The sequence below is a fragment of the Procambarus clarkii genome, chromosome 49 (assembly GCF_040958095.1).
Source record: "Procambarus clarkii isolate CNS0578487 chromosome 49, FALCON_Pclarkii_2.0, whole genome shotgun sequence".
NCBI classification, from domain to species: domain Eukaryota; kingdom Metazoa; phylum Arthropoda; class Malacostraca; order Decapoda; family Cambaridae; genus Procambarus; species Procambarus clarkii.
In genome coordinates, this window is record NC_091198.1 from 17,493,629 (window position 1) to 17,509,426 (window position 15,798).

Genomic DNA, 15,798 nt, shown 5'->3' on the forward strand with positions numbered 1-15,798 from the left:
TGCTCTATTATAGTAGTGCTCTATTATAGTAGTGCTCTATTATAGTTGTGCTCTATTATAGTAGTGCTCTATTATAGTTGTGCTCTATTATAGTTGTGCTCTATTATAGTAGTGCTCTATTATAGTAGTGCTCTATTATAGTAGTGCTCTATTATAGTAGTGCTCTATTATAGTTGTGCTCTATTATAGTAGTGCTCTATTATAGTAGTGCTCTATTATAGTAGTGCTCTATTATAGTTGTGCTCTATTATAGTAGTGCTCTATTATAGTAGTGCTCTATTATAGTAGTGCTCTATTATAGTAGTGCTCTATTATAGTAGTGCTCTATTATAGTAGTGCTCTATTATAGTTGTGCTCTATTATAGTTGTGCTCTATTATAGTAGTGCTCTATTATAGTTGTGCTCTATTATAGTAGTGCTCTATTATAGTAGTGCTCTATTATAGTAGTGCTCTATTATAGTAGTGCTCTATTATAGTAGTGCTCTATTATAGTAGTGCTCTATTATAGTAGTGCTCTATTATAGTAGTGCTCTATTATAGTAGTGCTCTATTATAGAAGTGCTCTATTATAGTAGTGCTCTATTATAGTTGTGCTCTATTATAGTTGTGCTCTATTATAGTAGTGCTCTATTATAGTAGTGCTCTATTATAGTTGTGCTCTATTATAGTTGTGCTCTATTATAGTAGTGCTCTATTATAGTAGTGCTCTATACGGTGTTATCAAGGAAGATAAAGAAGCGTGTGGTTGCTATGGAGACATCACAAATTGCCCTGGGACTCATTAGTCACCCGTCCTGCGAGTGATTGTATACCTCTCTCTAGTGTCTGTCTGTCTCAGCCTGTCTCTTCCCTCTCTCTCTCTCTCTGCCTCTTCTCTCTCTCTCTCTCTCTCTCTCTCTCTCTCTCTCTCTCTCTCTCTCTCTCTCTCTCTCTCTCTCTCTCTCTCTCTCTCTCTCTCCCAACCTGTCTCTTTTCTCTGTCTGTCTCAGCCCTCTCTCCTGTGTTCTCTTCATTCTGTCAATGGTCGGGGTCAGTCGGGGAGGTCATGGGAACATCGTGCCAGAGGTCATCGTCAGGTGGCGCCCTCAGGGCCATCATTACCCCTCACCCCCCCACACCTCCCAACACACACACATGCACAGGTGTATTCCACACCATAAAAGAAACAGGTGTTTGGTCGTGTTGGCCTATCAAAACACTGGAGGGTTGTTTTAGGTCCTGTTAATCACTGGAGGGTTGTTAAGGCCTATCAACCTCTGGAGGGTTATTAAGGCCAACATTAAAGGTGTTGACCAAGCAGCGAGTTCACTCTCTAATGCTGAACATTGGTCGGGGCAAAAGTAAACTCTTAGTGTATATACACCTAGAAGCTGGGTACACCTCTCAGGGTGTATACCTCTTGATTAATGATGTTCCTCTCTTTTGTTTCAGGTGTGTAAACCCGTTCAATATTGACGCCGCTGACACACACATGTCGCAGGTATGGAAGACGGAGGTTGGAAATACTGACAGGAATGTATTGGGTCATTCTCGACCACTTTCTCCAGCACTTATGTCGGCCTGCAACCTGCCCTAAGTCCAGGCTTGCCCAAGCTGCCCTAAGCCCAGGCTTGCCCAAGCTGCCCTAAGCCCAGGCTCGCCCAAGCTGCCCTAAGCCCTGGCTTGCCCAAGCTGCCCTAAGCCCTGGCTTGCCCAAGCTGCCCTAAGCCCAGGCTTACCCAAGCTGCCCTAAGCCCTGGCTTGCCCAAGCTGCCCTAAGCCCTGGCTTGCCCAAGTTGCCCTAAGCCCAGGCTCGCCCAAGCTGCCCTAAGCCCAGGCTCGCCCAAGCTGCCCTAAGCTCAGGCTTGCCCAAGCTGCCCTAAGCCCACGCTCGCCCAAGCTGTCCTAAGCCCTGGCTTGCCCAAGCTGCCCTAAGCCCTGGCTTGCCCAAGTTGCCCTAAGCCCAGGCTCGCCCAAGCTGCCCTAAGCCCAGGCTCGCCCAAGATGCCCTAAGCTCAGGCTCGCCCAAGCTGCCCTAAGCTCAGGCTCGCCCAAGCTGCCCTAAGCTCAGGCTCGCCCAAGCTGCCCTAAGCCCACGCTCGCCCAAGCTGTCCTAAGCCCACGCTCGCCCAAGCTGTCGCCGGCCCAAAGTCACATTCGTAAATTTTAACGCAATATTTGTACGAAAATGGCCTTTTTCTTCAATAAAGTAGATTTTGTGATACATTAGAACTGTAGTTTCCAGTCTGTTAATGACGTATTTCCGTTTTGTTGGGCGAAGTTTAGGTTCTCTTAGACGCAGTTTGCGTTCTCTTAGACGCAGTTTACGTTCTTTTAGACGTAGCTTACGTTCTCTTAGACGTAGCTTACGTTCTCTTAGACGGAGTTTACGTTCTCTTAGACGCAGTTTACGTTCTCTTAGACGTAGCTTACGTTCTCTTAAACGGAGTTTACGTTCTCTTAGACGCAGTTTACGTTCTCTTAGACGCAGTTTACGTTCTCTTAGACGCAGTTTACGTTCTCTTAGACGCAGTTTACGTTCTCTTGGACGTAGCTTACGTTCTCTTAGACGCAGTTTACGTTCTCTTAGACGTAGCTTACGATCTCTTTGACGCAGTTTACGATCTGTTAGACGCAGTTTACGTTCTCTTAGACGTAGTTTAGGTTCCGTTAACGACTGTTTGTACACAACGTGTCCTCAATAGGTTGTTCACTCCCTCCAGCGGCTGTCCACACACACACGTTCATCAACGCTGTTTAGTCAAAACGAACTTTCTCAAATATGAATTAGTATTATAATACATTATCACACTGTGCATATTTAGGCATAGGTTAGGTTAGGTGTTTGGGGTCTGTTGGCGATTACTTGTATTTGTAGTACGTGGGTGAAGCATTTATAGCGTTGTGATTCGAACAAAATTCGTCAGTGAAGCACTTGTTCCGGATATGTTCGAACGTCAGCAGTTGTGAGTCGTGTGTAAACCGCTTTTCATTCATAAACAGCTGAGGAGGGGGGAAGGGGGGTTGGCGGGTGCATGGGATCACATTTGGGTCTTTGGAGGACGGGCTGTTTATAGAATTGTGGTTCGAACAGAGGTCGTCAGCGAAGCACTGTTCGATAAATATTCAAACGTCATCATTTATAAGTCGTGTCTAAAGCGTTTTCATTTATAAACAGGGAGTTTGGCGGCTGGATTAATGAGCGTTTGACATTTGTTGATGAGGACAAACTTTGTATTTGTTGTACGTGAGTGAAGCATTTAGAAAGATGAGATTCGAACACAGGAAGAAAGCGAGGCTATGCTTGAGAAAAGTCCGTATGTGAATGGTGTGTGTGTGTGTGTGTGTGTGTGTGTGTGTGTGTGTGTGTGTGTGTGTGTGTGTGTGTGTGTGTGTGTGTGTGTGTGTGTGTGTGTGTGTCTGTGTGTAGGCGCTGCTCATGCACAATCAGGTTGTTTGGTGCCCAGCTTGTCAAGCCTTAGACCCTTGCTCATGAGGACGGGCCGTGCGCGAAACTCGCTGCGCGGAAGACACAGGTGAGGGCGCAGTCCTTCACCTGGGCGGCTGAGGACGTCTGCCAGCCTCACCAAGGCTGCACGCTGCTGTCCACGCCGTCCCCGACCATCGATACGGTACGTATGCACGCCCGCCATGCTCAACGTCGCCCGTATGCACGCCCGCCATGCTCAACGTCGCCCGTATGCACGCCCGCCGTGCTCCCAGCTGATTGGTCTCATTGTGTACGTTATAGACGCAATGTACGAAGTACAAAGTACTATGAAAATCAGCGGCGTATTTTATCTGGTTATTTTAGGACTTTGTAGTTTGTACGCTACTGTGCGCTACTGTACGCTACTGTGCGCTACTGTGCGCTACTGTGCGCTGCTGTACGCTACTGTGCGCTACTGTGCGCTGCTGTACGCTACTGTGCGCTACTGTACGCTACTGTGCGCTACTGACATTTTTACGCTACTGTGCACTACTGTACGCTACTGTACGCTACTGTGCGCCACTGGCATTTTTACGCTACTCTGCGCTACTGGCATTTTGAATTCCTTTATAAATATTGAATTCCACGAGTCTGGACCCGGGGCTGAGTGCATGGGCATGTTGTCAATTTCTCTTTCAAAATCTGCCACGCTCGTGTTGATATCAGTTATATTTACAGGTGTTTGGATATCACGCATACAGAAGTTGTCCGGATCTTCCACTTTCATGCTGTGCATCGGAGTGCTAAACATGTCCTCATATTGCTTGCCTTATAGCGACAGAGCCAGAGGGGCTCTATGGAGGAGCTTCCAAGCCAGGGTGGCTCTATGGAGGAACTTCCAAGCCAGGGTGGCTCTATGGAGGAGCTTCCAAGCCAGGGTGGCTCTATGGAGGAGCTTCCAAGCCAGAGTGGCTCTATGGAGGAGCTTCCAAGCCAGGGTGGCTCTATGGAGGAGCTTCCAAGCCAGAGTGACTCTATGGAGGAGCTTCCAAGCCAGAGTGGCTCTATGAGAGAGCTTCCAAGCCAGAGTGACTCTATGGAGGAGCTTCCAAGCCAGAGTGGCTCTATGAGAGAGCTTCCAAGCCAGAGTGGCTCTATGAGGGAGCTTCCAAGCCAGAGGGGCTCTATGAGAGAGCTTCCAAGCCAGGGTGGCTCTATGGAGGAGCTTCCAAGCCAGAGTGACTCTATGGAGGAGCTTCCAAGCCAGAGTGGCTCTATGAGAGAGCTTCCAAGCCAGAGTGGCTCTATGAGGGAGCTTCCAAGCCAGAGGGGCTCTATGAGAGAGCTTCCAAGCCAGGGTGGCTCTATGGAGGAGCTTCCAAGCCAGAGTGGCTCTATGAGAGATCTTCCAAGTTAGGGTGGCTCTATGGAGGAGCTTCCAAGCCAGAGTGGCTCTATGGAGGAGCTTCCAAGCCAGAGTGGCTCTATGGAGGAGCTTCCAAGCCAGAGGGGCTCTATGGAGGAGCTTCCAAACCAGGGTGGCTCTATAGAGGAGCTTCCAAACCAGAGTGGCTCTATGGTGGAGCTTCCAAACCAGAGTGGCTCCATGGAGGTGCTTCCAAGCCAGGGGTGGCTCTATGGAGGAGCTTCCAAACCAGAGTGGCTCTATGAACTTCCTAAGATACATAAAGATTTGTTCAGGTAGATTAATAATTTCTTCGATATCCACTTTTAATGATATAATTGATAACAAACGTTTAGCTAATCTAATACATTTTACTAAGATAGTTCATCACAATTTGTTACAAAAATTGGTACATCAATTCAAGTTCAGTAGCTCCTAGTGATGGCCAGTGTGGGTGTGGAGCCTCTTCTTGAATCACTTGTGCTATAAACAGTTGATTGATATATGTATTTGTGTACATGGATGTATACATATGTGTACATGTGTGTACATGTGTATGTAACATTAACGATTGTGTAACTAGTTTCACAAGTGTCACTTGCTTAGCTAAACGAACTATGGGGTTCAGGAACCCATTATGTGCCTTTATAACCCTCCCCACCACCACCCACGGGATGGGTATGGGGTCCACCACCGCCCACGGGATGGGTATGGGGTCCACCACCGCCTACGGGATGGGTATGGGGTCCACCACCACCCACGGGATGGGTATGGGGGTCCACCACCACCCACGGGATGGGTATGGGGTCCACCACCGTCCACGGGATGGGTATGGGGTCCACCACCGCCCACGGGATGGGTATGGGGGTCCACCACCACCCACAGGATGGGTATGGGGGTCCACCACCACCCACGGGATGGGTATGGGGTCCACCACCGCCCACGGGATGGGTATGGGGTCCACCCCCACCCACGGGATGAGTATGGGGTGCATAATAAATTCAATGGTCTCAGCCACCACCTCCAGGTCGGAAAGGGTGCCACTCCGCCCTCCCCCCCTCCCTCCCCGGGCGGCGTAAGAGCCACCCCGATATAACGGTGATGCTGATGGCATTAGCATAACGGACACCTCGTAACCCGGCGCTCCCGCCGCCTTACCTGCACCTGGCGGCCGGAGGTGGGCTCCCCGCCCCTCCCTGCTGGCGCCCACGGTGGAGAAGGGTAGGAGGAGAGGAGCACAAGGGTGCCAGGGTGCCAGGGGTGCCGTGGAGGGGAAGGTGTACCTGGTGACGTCACAAGACCAGGTAAACACTCGTGTACTAATCACTTACTACAGGTAAAGTAGTAAAAAGGTAAACTGGAATTTTACATAAGCTCTCTCTCTCTTTCTTATATATATATATATATATATATATATATATATATATATATATATATATATATATATATATATATATATATATATATATGTGTGTGTGTGTGTATATCACGAAAATAAACACGTGATTAAAAATGTGACAATGTCAGACCACGGAGGAAAAATGAAACAGGAATTTCCTTAAGTACTTTCGTATATTAATACATCTTCAGAAGGAGTCCTTCTGAAGATGTATTAATATACGAAAGTACTTAAGGAAATTCCTGTTTCATTTTTCCTCCGTGGTCTGACATTGTCACATTTTTAATCACGTGTTTATTTTCGTGATATACACACACACACACACATATATATATATATATATATATATATATATATATATATATATATATATATATCGTCTTATTATTGGAACGCACTAAAAGAAGTTGTGGAAGCCACCTCCATCTTCAACATTAAGGTCAGACTCGAAAAGAATTTGAATTAATAAATAATTAGGATAATCAATAAGAGGATAATCACAAAGAAAACAAGTGATCTGCTTATGCGTAAGTATCCACTAGGAAAATGAAACTTAAATTCCATTAAAATGAACGGAACCTTGGTGGGTGGAATACAGTGGAAGGTGGTACACATGTTCACCTGTTCACCCTCCCCCCCCCCTCCACGGTGGCTGTAACCTTCACCAAGTACACAAGTTTGACCACCAAGGTCACCAGGCGCTTGACCTGTCATCTTCACTCCTCTATACATCACACGAGACAAGCCCATCACATCACCCTAACAAGAGAAATGTTGACTAAACATACTCGCTTGTTATCTTCTTGAGGTTATCTTGAGATGATTTCGGGGCTTTTTAGTGTCCCCGCGTCCACCCCCAGGAAGCAGCCCGTGACAGCTGACTAACACCCAGGTACCTATTTTACTGCTAGGTAACAGGGGCATAGGGTGAAAGAAACTCTGCCCATTGTTTCTCGCCGACGCCTGGGATCGAACCCAGGACCACAGGATCACAAGTCCGGCGTGTTGTCCGCTCGGCCGACCGGCTCCCAAAGACCTTTTGTTAGACAAAAGCCAAGATCTAAGATGAATACAAATTCTTGAAGTGCTATTCAGTCATAATGGCTTCGTACTTTATCCTGGTAATGACCTTGTCACCTAGAAAACGTTAATATTACGACGCTTTAATCTGGACTAATACGTCAAATGTTAAGCGGATTTGTGGATTCAGGAGAAGACGTAAGATGAGGAACGCGACGGTGGAGCGCACTCCCCCCCCCCCCCCCCGGGAGGACGGGGAGCGGCGCCCCCCTCAGCCGGCTGAGTCTGGGGTAATAGTGATAGTTTTATTGTGGGTGGTTGTGGTTGGTCTTGGCGGAGGGCGGCGCGCGCACCTCACCCGGGAACCTCAGTGACGCGCTGCGTGACGCTGTGTCAGCTAACTGTGTCTGCGGGTGAGAGGGGGGGGGCCGCGTGTGTGTTTCTAGGGAAATGGGTGTGTGTGTGTGTGTGTGTGTGTGTGTGTGTGTGTGTGTGTGTGTGTGTGTGTGTGTGTGTGTGTGTGTGTGTGTGTGTGTGTGTTAAAACACCTAAATTATTGGAATCGTCTCAAAGCTCTCCAAATGTACTCACTAGAAAGGAGACGAGAGAGATACCAAATAATATACACATGGAAGGTACTGGAGGGCCAGGTCCCAAATCTACACAGTAAAATAACAACGTACTGGAGTGAACGATATGGAAGAAAATGCAGAATAGAACCAGTGAAGAGCAGAGGTGCCATAGGCACAATCAGAGAACACTGTATAAACATCAGAGGTCCGCGGTTGTTCAACATCCTCCCAGCGAGCATAAGAAATATTGCCGGAACAACCGTGGACATCTTCAAGAGGAAACTAGATTGTTTCCTCCAAGGAGTGCCGGACCAACCGGGCTGTGGTGGATATGTGGGCCTGCGGGCCGCTCCAAGCAACAGCCTGGTGGACCAAACTCTCACAAGTCAAGCCTGGCCTCGAGCCGGGCTTGGGGAGTAGAACTCCCAAAACCCCATCAACCAGGTAAGCCAGGTACTTACCAATCAGTACATACCTATTAGTGCGTACGGGGAAGTGAGGTCTAGCTCTTGGTGTCCCGGCTACTGGCCTTCTTGTACCTATTGTCTCATCATTTAACTATTTATTAGTTTAAATTGAAATTCGTCCAAATTCTTTTCGAGTCTGACCTGAACGTTGAAGATGGAGGTGGCTTCCACAACTTTTTAGTGCATTGCAAATATGGACCACCTTACGGGGTACGAGCGCTTCCTTACAGGGTACGAGTACTTCCTTACAGGGTACGAACACTTCCTTACAGGGTACGAGTACTTCCTTACAGGGTACGAACACTTCCTTACAGGGTACGAGTACTTCCTTACAGGGTACGAGTACTTCCTTACAGGGTACGAGCACTTCCTTACAGGGTACGAACACTTCTTTACAGGGTACGAGTACTTCCTTACAGGGTACGAACACTTCCTTACAGGGTACGAGTACTTCCTTACAGGGTACGAACACTTCCTTACTGGGTACGAGTACTTCCTTACAGGGTACGAACACTTCCTTACAGGGTACGAGCACTTCCTTACAGGGTACGAACACTTCTTTACAGGGTACGAACACTTCCTTACAGGGTACGAACACTTCCTTACAGGGTACAAACACTTCCTTACAGGGTACGAACACTTCCTTACAGGGTACGAACACTTCCTTACAGGGTACGAACACTTCCTTACAGGGTACGAACACTTCCTTACAGGGTACGAGTACTTCCTTACAGGGTACGAACACTTCTTTACAGGGTACGAGCACTTCCTTACAGGGTACGAGCACTTCCTTACAGGGTACGAACACTTCTTTACAGGGTACGAGCACTTCCTTACAGGGTACGAACACTTCCTTACAGGGTACGAACACTTCTTTACAGGGTACGAACACTTCCTTACAGGGTACGAACACTTCCTTACAGGGTACGAACACTTCCTTACAGGGTACAAACACTTCCTTACAGGGTACGAACACTTCCTTACAGGGTACGAACACTTCCTTACAGGGTACGAACACTTCCTTACAGGGTACGAACACTTCCTTACAGGGTACGAACACTTCCTTACAGGGTACGAACACTTCCTTACAGGGTACGAGTACTTCCTTACAGGGTACGAACACTTCTTTACAGGGTACGAGCACTTCCTTACAGGGTACGAGCACTTCCTTACAGGGTACAAACACTTCCTTACAGGGTACGAACACTTCTTTACAGGGTACGAGCACTTCCTTACAGGGTACGAACACTTCTTTACAGGGTACGAGCACTTCCTTACAGGGTACGAGCACTTCCTTACAGGGTACGAACACTTCTTTACAGGGTACGAGCACTTCCTTACAGGGTACAAACACTTCCTTACAGGGTACGAACACTTCCTTACAGGGTACAAACACTTCCTTACAGGGTACGAACACTTCTTTACAGGGTACGAGCACTTCCTTACAGGGTACGAGCACTTCCTTACAGGGTACGAACACTTCTTTACAGGGTACGAGCACTTCCTTACAGGGTACGAGCACTTCCTTACAGGGTACGAACACTTCTTTACAGGGTACGAGCACTTCCTTACAGGGTACGAGCACTTCCTTACAGGGTACGAGCACTTCCTTACAGGGTACGAACACTTCTTTACAGGGTACGAGTACTTCCTTACAGTATTGCGACACATTTACACTTCTACCTTCCACAAAAGTCCCGCGTCCTAATGTCTTTAACTTTAATGAGGCTGCTCTTGTCCACCTTGTCAATTCCCTTCAGTATCTTGTATGTTGCGATCATGTTCCCACTGTTTCTTCTCTCCTACAGCTTAGTGACCTCTGCTTTCCCTAATCTATCTTAATAAATTTTGGTTTTATGCTTCACAAGGTTTGGATTCCAGTCCGGTGCTGCATATTCCAATATTTCAATAATGGTGTGTGTGTCTACTCACCTATTTGTACTCACATATTCGTGCCTGCAGGATCGAGCATTGACTCTTGGATCCCGCCTTTCTAACCATCGGTTGTTTACAGCATTGACTCCGTTCCTATTTCCCTATCATAACTAGTTTTAAAATTATGAACAGAATTTGCTTTCACAACCTGTTCCTTAAGTGTATTTCATTTTTCCATTTCTCTCACGCTAAAAGAAAACTTATTAACATCTCTGTGACTCATCTGAGTTTCCAGGTTCCATCCATGTCCCAAGTTCTGTTAATATTACGTATGAACATTTCATTTCTACTTTGTCAATTCCCCTGAGTATTTTATATGTTCCAGTCATATCCCCCATCTCTCTTCTTTTTTCTGGTGTCGTAAGGTTCAGTGCCTTCAGGCGCTCTTCATATCCCATCCCTAGTAACTCTGGGACAAGCCTCGTCGCAAACTTCTGAACCTTATCCAATTTCCTTATGTGTTTCTTCAGATGGGGACTCCATGATGCCGCGGCATACTCTAAGACTGGCCTCACGTAGGCAGTGTAAAGAACCTTAAATACCTCCTTACATAGGTTTCTGAATGATGTTCAAACTGTTGCCAGTGTAGAGTACGCTGCTGTCGATATCCTATTTATATGGGCTTCAGGAGTTAGATTAGGTGTTACGTCCACTCCCAGGTCTCTTTCTCGAGTCGTCACAGGTAGACAGTTCCCCTTCATTGTGTACTGTCCCTTTGGTCTCCTATCACCTGATCCCATTTCCATAACTTTACATTGCTCGTGTTGAACTCCAGTAGCCATTTATCTGACCATCTCTGCAACTAGTTCAAGTCCTTTTGGAAGATCCTACAATCCTCATCTGTCACAACTCTTCTCATTAATTTTGCCTCATCCGCGAACATCCACATGTAGGATTCTATTCCTGTAAACATGTCATTAACGTATATTAGAAACAGAATTGGTCCCAGCACTGATCCTTGAGGTACTCCACTCGTTACTGTTCGCCAGTTCGACTTCTCGCCCCTTACCGTTACTCTCTGGCTCCTTCCTGTTAGGTAGTTCCTTACCCATGCTAGGACCTTTCCACTTACTGCCGCCTGCCTCTCAGGTTTGAATAGAAGTCTCATGTGCAGTACTGTATCAAAGGCTCTTTGGCAGTCCAGAAATATGCTGTCTGCCCAACCTTCTCTGTCCTGCCTTATTCCCGTTACTTTATCATATAATTCCAAAAGATGTTGGGATGCTTGTCAGTGATACAGGTCTATAGTTAAGTGCCTCCTCCCTATCACCTTTCTTAAAAATCGGTACGACATTTGCCCTCTTCCAGTAATTGGGCAATTCTCCCGACATAAGTGACTCATTAAAGATCATTGCCAAAGGCACGCTGAGTGCCTGCGCTGCCTCTTTTAGTATTCATGATGATACTTTGTCTGGTCCAACTGCTTTAGCTGCATCCAGTGTTGTCAACTGTTTCATTACCTCCTCTGCTGTCACCTCTATATCTGATAGTTTTTCATCTAGGGTAACCCCTTCCAACAATGGGAGCCGCTCAGGCTCGGTTGTGAACACTCCATGGAAACTGGCATTCAGTGCCTCGCAGATTTCCTTGTCACTTTCAGTATATGCCCCCTCTGTCTTCCTTAGTCTTGTCACTTGGTCGTTCACCGACATTTTTCTTCTTATATGACTGTGTAGTAACTTAGGTTGTTTTTTCGCTTTGATCGCAATATCGTTCTCATAATTTCTTTCCGATGTTCGTCTTATGTTAATGTAATCGTTCCTAGCTCTGTTGTATCTGATCCTGTTGTCCTCTGTCCTTTGTCTTCTGTACTTCCTCCACTCCTGCCTGCTGGCCATTTTTGCTTCCTGATACTGCCTATTAAACCATGGGTTATTATATTCCCTCTTACTTTTCCCTGTACTTTTGGTATAAATTTTTCTTCGGCTTCCTGGCATTTCTGTATGGTGGTGTGGTTGGTGGTGGTGTGGTTGGTGTGGTTGGTAGTCGTGTGGTTGTTGTTGGTGGTGTGGTTGTTGTTGGTGGTGTGGTTGTTGTTGGTGGTGTGGTTGGTGGTGGTGTGGTTGGTGGTGGTGTGGTTGGTAGTCGTGTGGTTGTTGTTGGTGGTGTGGTTGTTGTTGGTGGTGTGGTTGTTGGTGGTGTGGTTGGTGTTGGTGTGGTTGGGGTCGAGGCCTATCAACCTCTCGGGGAGAGACTAAGGTCGCCATAAGCACTTACTGATCAACCAGCAAGTATACCATTGTTCTCAACACAGGAGGAGAGTAAACTCAAGAGTGTAAACTATACACCGAGACACTCGCTACACTCCTCGCTGTATACGCCAAGTTCTCACGTAATACTCTTACAGTTTGAAGATTAATCTTCACCCACAACACCACTTGTTATGCTCCACGACGGACCGGAGCGTCGTCACTTAATGGTCCACGACGGACCGAAGCGTCGTCACTTAATGGTCCACGACGGACCGGAGCGTCGTCACTTAATGGTCCACGACGGACCGAAGCGTCGTCACTTAATGGTCCACGACGGACCGGAGCGTCGTCACTTAATGGTCCACGACGGACCGAAGCGTCGTCACTTAATGGTCCACGACGGACCGGAGCGTCGTCACTTAATGGTCCACGGCGGACCGGAGCGTCGTCACTTAATGGTCCACGACGGACCGAAACGTCTTTACAAGAATGTAAAGTAGAAGACGGCATGGTGAGGCACATATTAAACCTTCCTCCTCCACCAGCCCGTGAGCTGGTGTATGGTGAGGATGAGCTCGACTCTAAGCTAGTTGTCAGCTGCCCCAAAAGGATGGGTCCGGCGCCTTATACTAAAATCTCCTTTATGTTAAAAGCTCCGATGATTATGTGTAGAGGTTCGGGCTCATCTAGCTATTCTCTGACAAGTATAATGTCTATACGGATTTGTTAAATTCTTCCAAAAAATGCGGTAGTTCCTGCGATCACAGGAATTGATTGTGTGGTGATTGGCACCAACGACGTGACAATGCTGGGTCCCACGATCAAGTAGTTGACAAGATTTGTTGCCTGTTCAGTCATGGATTTTCCTTTTTAGACTAACTCTTGTAAGACTCTCTCCTCCAGTCACAGAGCACCAGGAAGGGTAGTCTGGCATGTTATTGGACTTGAATACGGCATTTTTACCTGTCTTCCCTAACCTGTAGACGGGAGTGGGCGACTCCTGCCTGTCTGAGGCTCTCGCCGGCACCGTCTTTATCCCGTCACTGTCTATCTAGACAGTCACTTCATCGGATTGCTAGCGTCTTAAACTCGCTTCTTGTAGATCGGCGTTCGATCTTCGACTGAACTAGACTTCGAGTCACCGGCAGCGGGAGACGTTTGGCCACATTTCCTTGCACCTGATGCCCCTTATTCACCTAGTGGTAAACAGGTAGCGGGTTCTTAGGCGACTGTTGAAGGCTGCATCACCCAGCCTGGGCGGAGGGGCGTCACTGGCCCAGGAAGACCTCGGGTTTCCGGCATGGTAAACTGCGACCGCTGCTGCTGCTGCTGCTGCTGCTGCTTGTTGCTAAGGTCTCTTGGTTGGCCCTTGAGCAGCAGTTCTTGTGTTGTAAGTCATACATCTTAAGGGTTGAAGGGCTCACTGTCTACTGGGGTACACACCCACGCACCGCACCCCTGGTCCTGTCTCACTGTCTACTGGGGTACACACCCACGCACCGCACCCCCGGTCCTGTCTCACTGTCTACTGGGGTACACACCCACGCACCCCACCCCCGGTCCTGTCTCACTGTCTACTGGGGTACACACCCATGCACCCCACCCCCGGTCCTGTCTCACTGTCTACTGGGGTACACACCCACGCACCCCACCCCCGGTCCTGTCTCACTGTTTACTGGGGTACACACCCATGCACCCCACCCCCGGTCCTGTCTCACTGTCTACTGGGGTACACACCCATGCACCCCACCCCCGGTCCTGTCTCACTGTCTACTGGGGTACACACCCATGCACCCCACCCCCGGTCCTGTCTCACTGTCTACTGGGGTACACACCCACGCACCGCACCCCCGGTCCTGTCTCACTGTCTACTGGGGTCGAGTCAACGGTCAGTCTTGAGTATAATTAAACCTTTAAGAGTACAAGAGAGTTCCAAACACAAGTTTACAAGTAAATATGACTGGAACAGTGAAGGTTCTGTTCATTAGCACGACCTAATGGGCAGAGTTTCTTTCATCTGATGCCTCTGATTACCTAACAGTAAATATGGACCTGGGAGGTAGAAAGGTAATGAAATTGAGGATAGGGGCAGAGAGATTCACTGCAAACGACAAGGAAGTGTGCGAGGAACTGAATATGATATTCCAGGAGGTCTTCACATTAGAGCAAGGGGAAGTTCCAAAGAGAGGGAATAGTTAACCACGAACCACTAGAAGAGTTTGATATTACCAGCTGGGATGTAAGGAAGCTCTTGCTGGAGTTGGATGTGACAAAGGCTATAGGCTCGGATGGAATCTCCCCATGGATACTAAAGGAAGGAGCAGAAGCACTGTGCCTGCCACACTCCATAGTGTATAACAAATCACTGGCAACAAAGGAATTGCCAAAAGTTTGGAAGGCAGCTAATGTAGTTCCGATATACAAGAAAGGGGATAGACAGGAGGCACTGAACTACAGGCCAGTGTCCCTAACTTGCATACCATGGAAGTTGATGGAGAAGATTGTGCGAAAAAAGCTAGTGGAACATCTGGAGCGAAAGAACTTTGTAACACAGTATCAACATGGGTTCAGGGATGGCAAATCCTGCCTCACAGGATTAATTGAATTCTACGATTAGGCAACAAAAATCAGGCACGAAAGAGAGGGGTGGGCAGACTGCATATTTTTGGATTGTCAGAAAGCCTTTGATACAGTACCACGCAGGAGGTTAGTGAAAAAGCTGGAGATGCAGGCAGGAGTGAAATGGAAGGTACTCCATTGGATAGGGGAGAAGACAGGGAGTCACTGTGAGGGGCGAAGTCCTTGGACCTATACTGTTTCTCAGACCATCTACAGAGATGGTCTGAGAAATGGCTACTGGACTTAAACTCCTGACAAATGCGAGGATATGAGCATAGGAGTTGGATCTAACTTCATATACAGTATAGGGTGTATGGACGGCAACGTCCAACTTCTGAACAAGAGAGGAGACTTAGGAGTGGACCTAACCGGAGAGCAACACCAGAGGCACACATCAGGAGGATAACGAGGGGCAACATATGCCATACTGTCCCGTTATCCTTCACCAACTTGGTCAAGGATCCCTTCTGAGGGCTGTACACATCCTTAGGTATTGTATACATGTAAACAATACCTGTTATTGAGTGTGCTGCCCCGGCATGGAACCCCTACATAAACAAGCACGAAACAAAACTAGAGAAAGTCCGAAAATATGCAAAGCAGCTCGCTCCTGAGCTAAGGGGACTGAACTATGAAGAACATCTGAGGGAACTGGACCTCGCTAGTCTACCATGATAACGACGTACAAGATACTATGGGAGCTTGACAAAGTAGATCTAGAAGCAATGTTCAAATGAAGGAAGAGTAGAACGAGAGGGCATAATTGGAAACTGGAAACA

The 15,798-nt window shown here is 47.6% G+C and overlaps 1 protein-coding gene across 1 annotated transcript; it reads left to right on the forward strand.

The window, feature by feature from the left end:
* The first annotated feature begins 4,266 nt into the window (after positions 1-4,266).
* On the forward strand, positions 4,267-4,827 carry LOC138351409 (involucrin-like). Its single transcript, XM_069303228.1, has one exon. The coding sequence runs from the start codon at positions 4,267-4,269 to the stop codon at positions 4,825-4,827; it is 561 nt and encodes a 186-aa protein (XP_069159329.1).
* The last annotated feature ends 10,971 nt before the right edge of the window (positions 4,828-15,798 follow it).

Bases quoted from the DNA above. Each gene is read 5' to 3' on its own strand.
- LOC138351409 (XM_069303228.1), top strand. From the start codon at position 4,267: ATGGAGGAGCTTCCAAGCCAGGGTGGCTCTATGGAGGAACTTCCAAGC.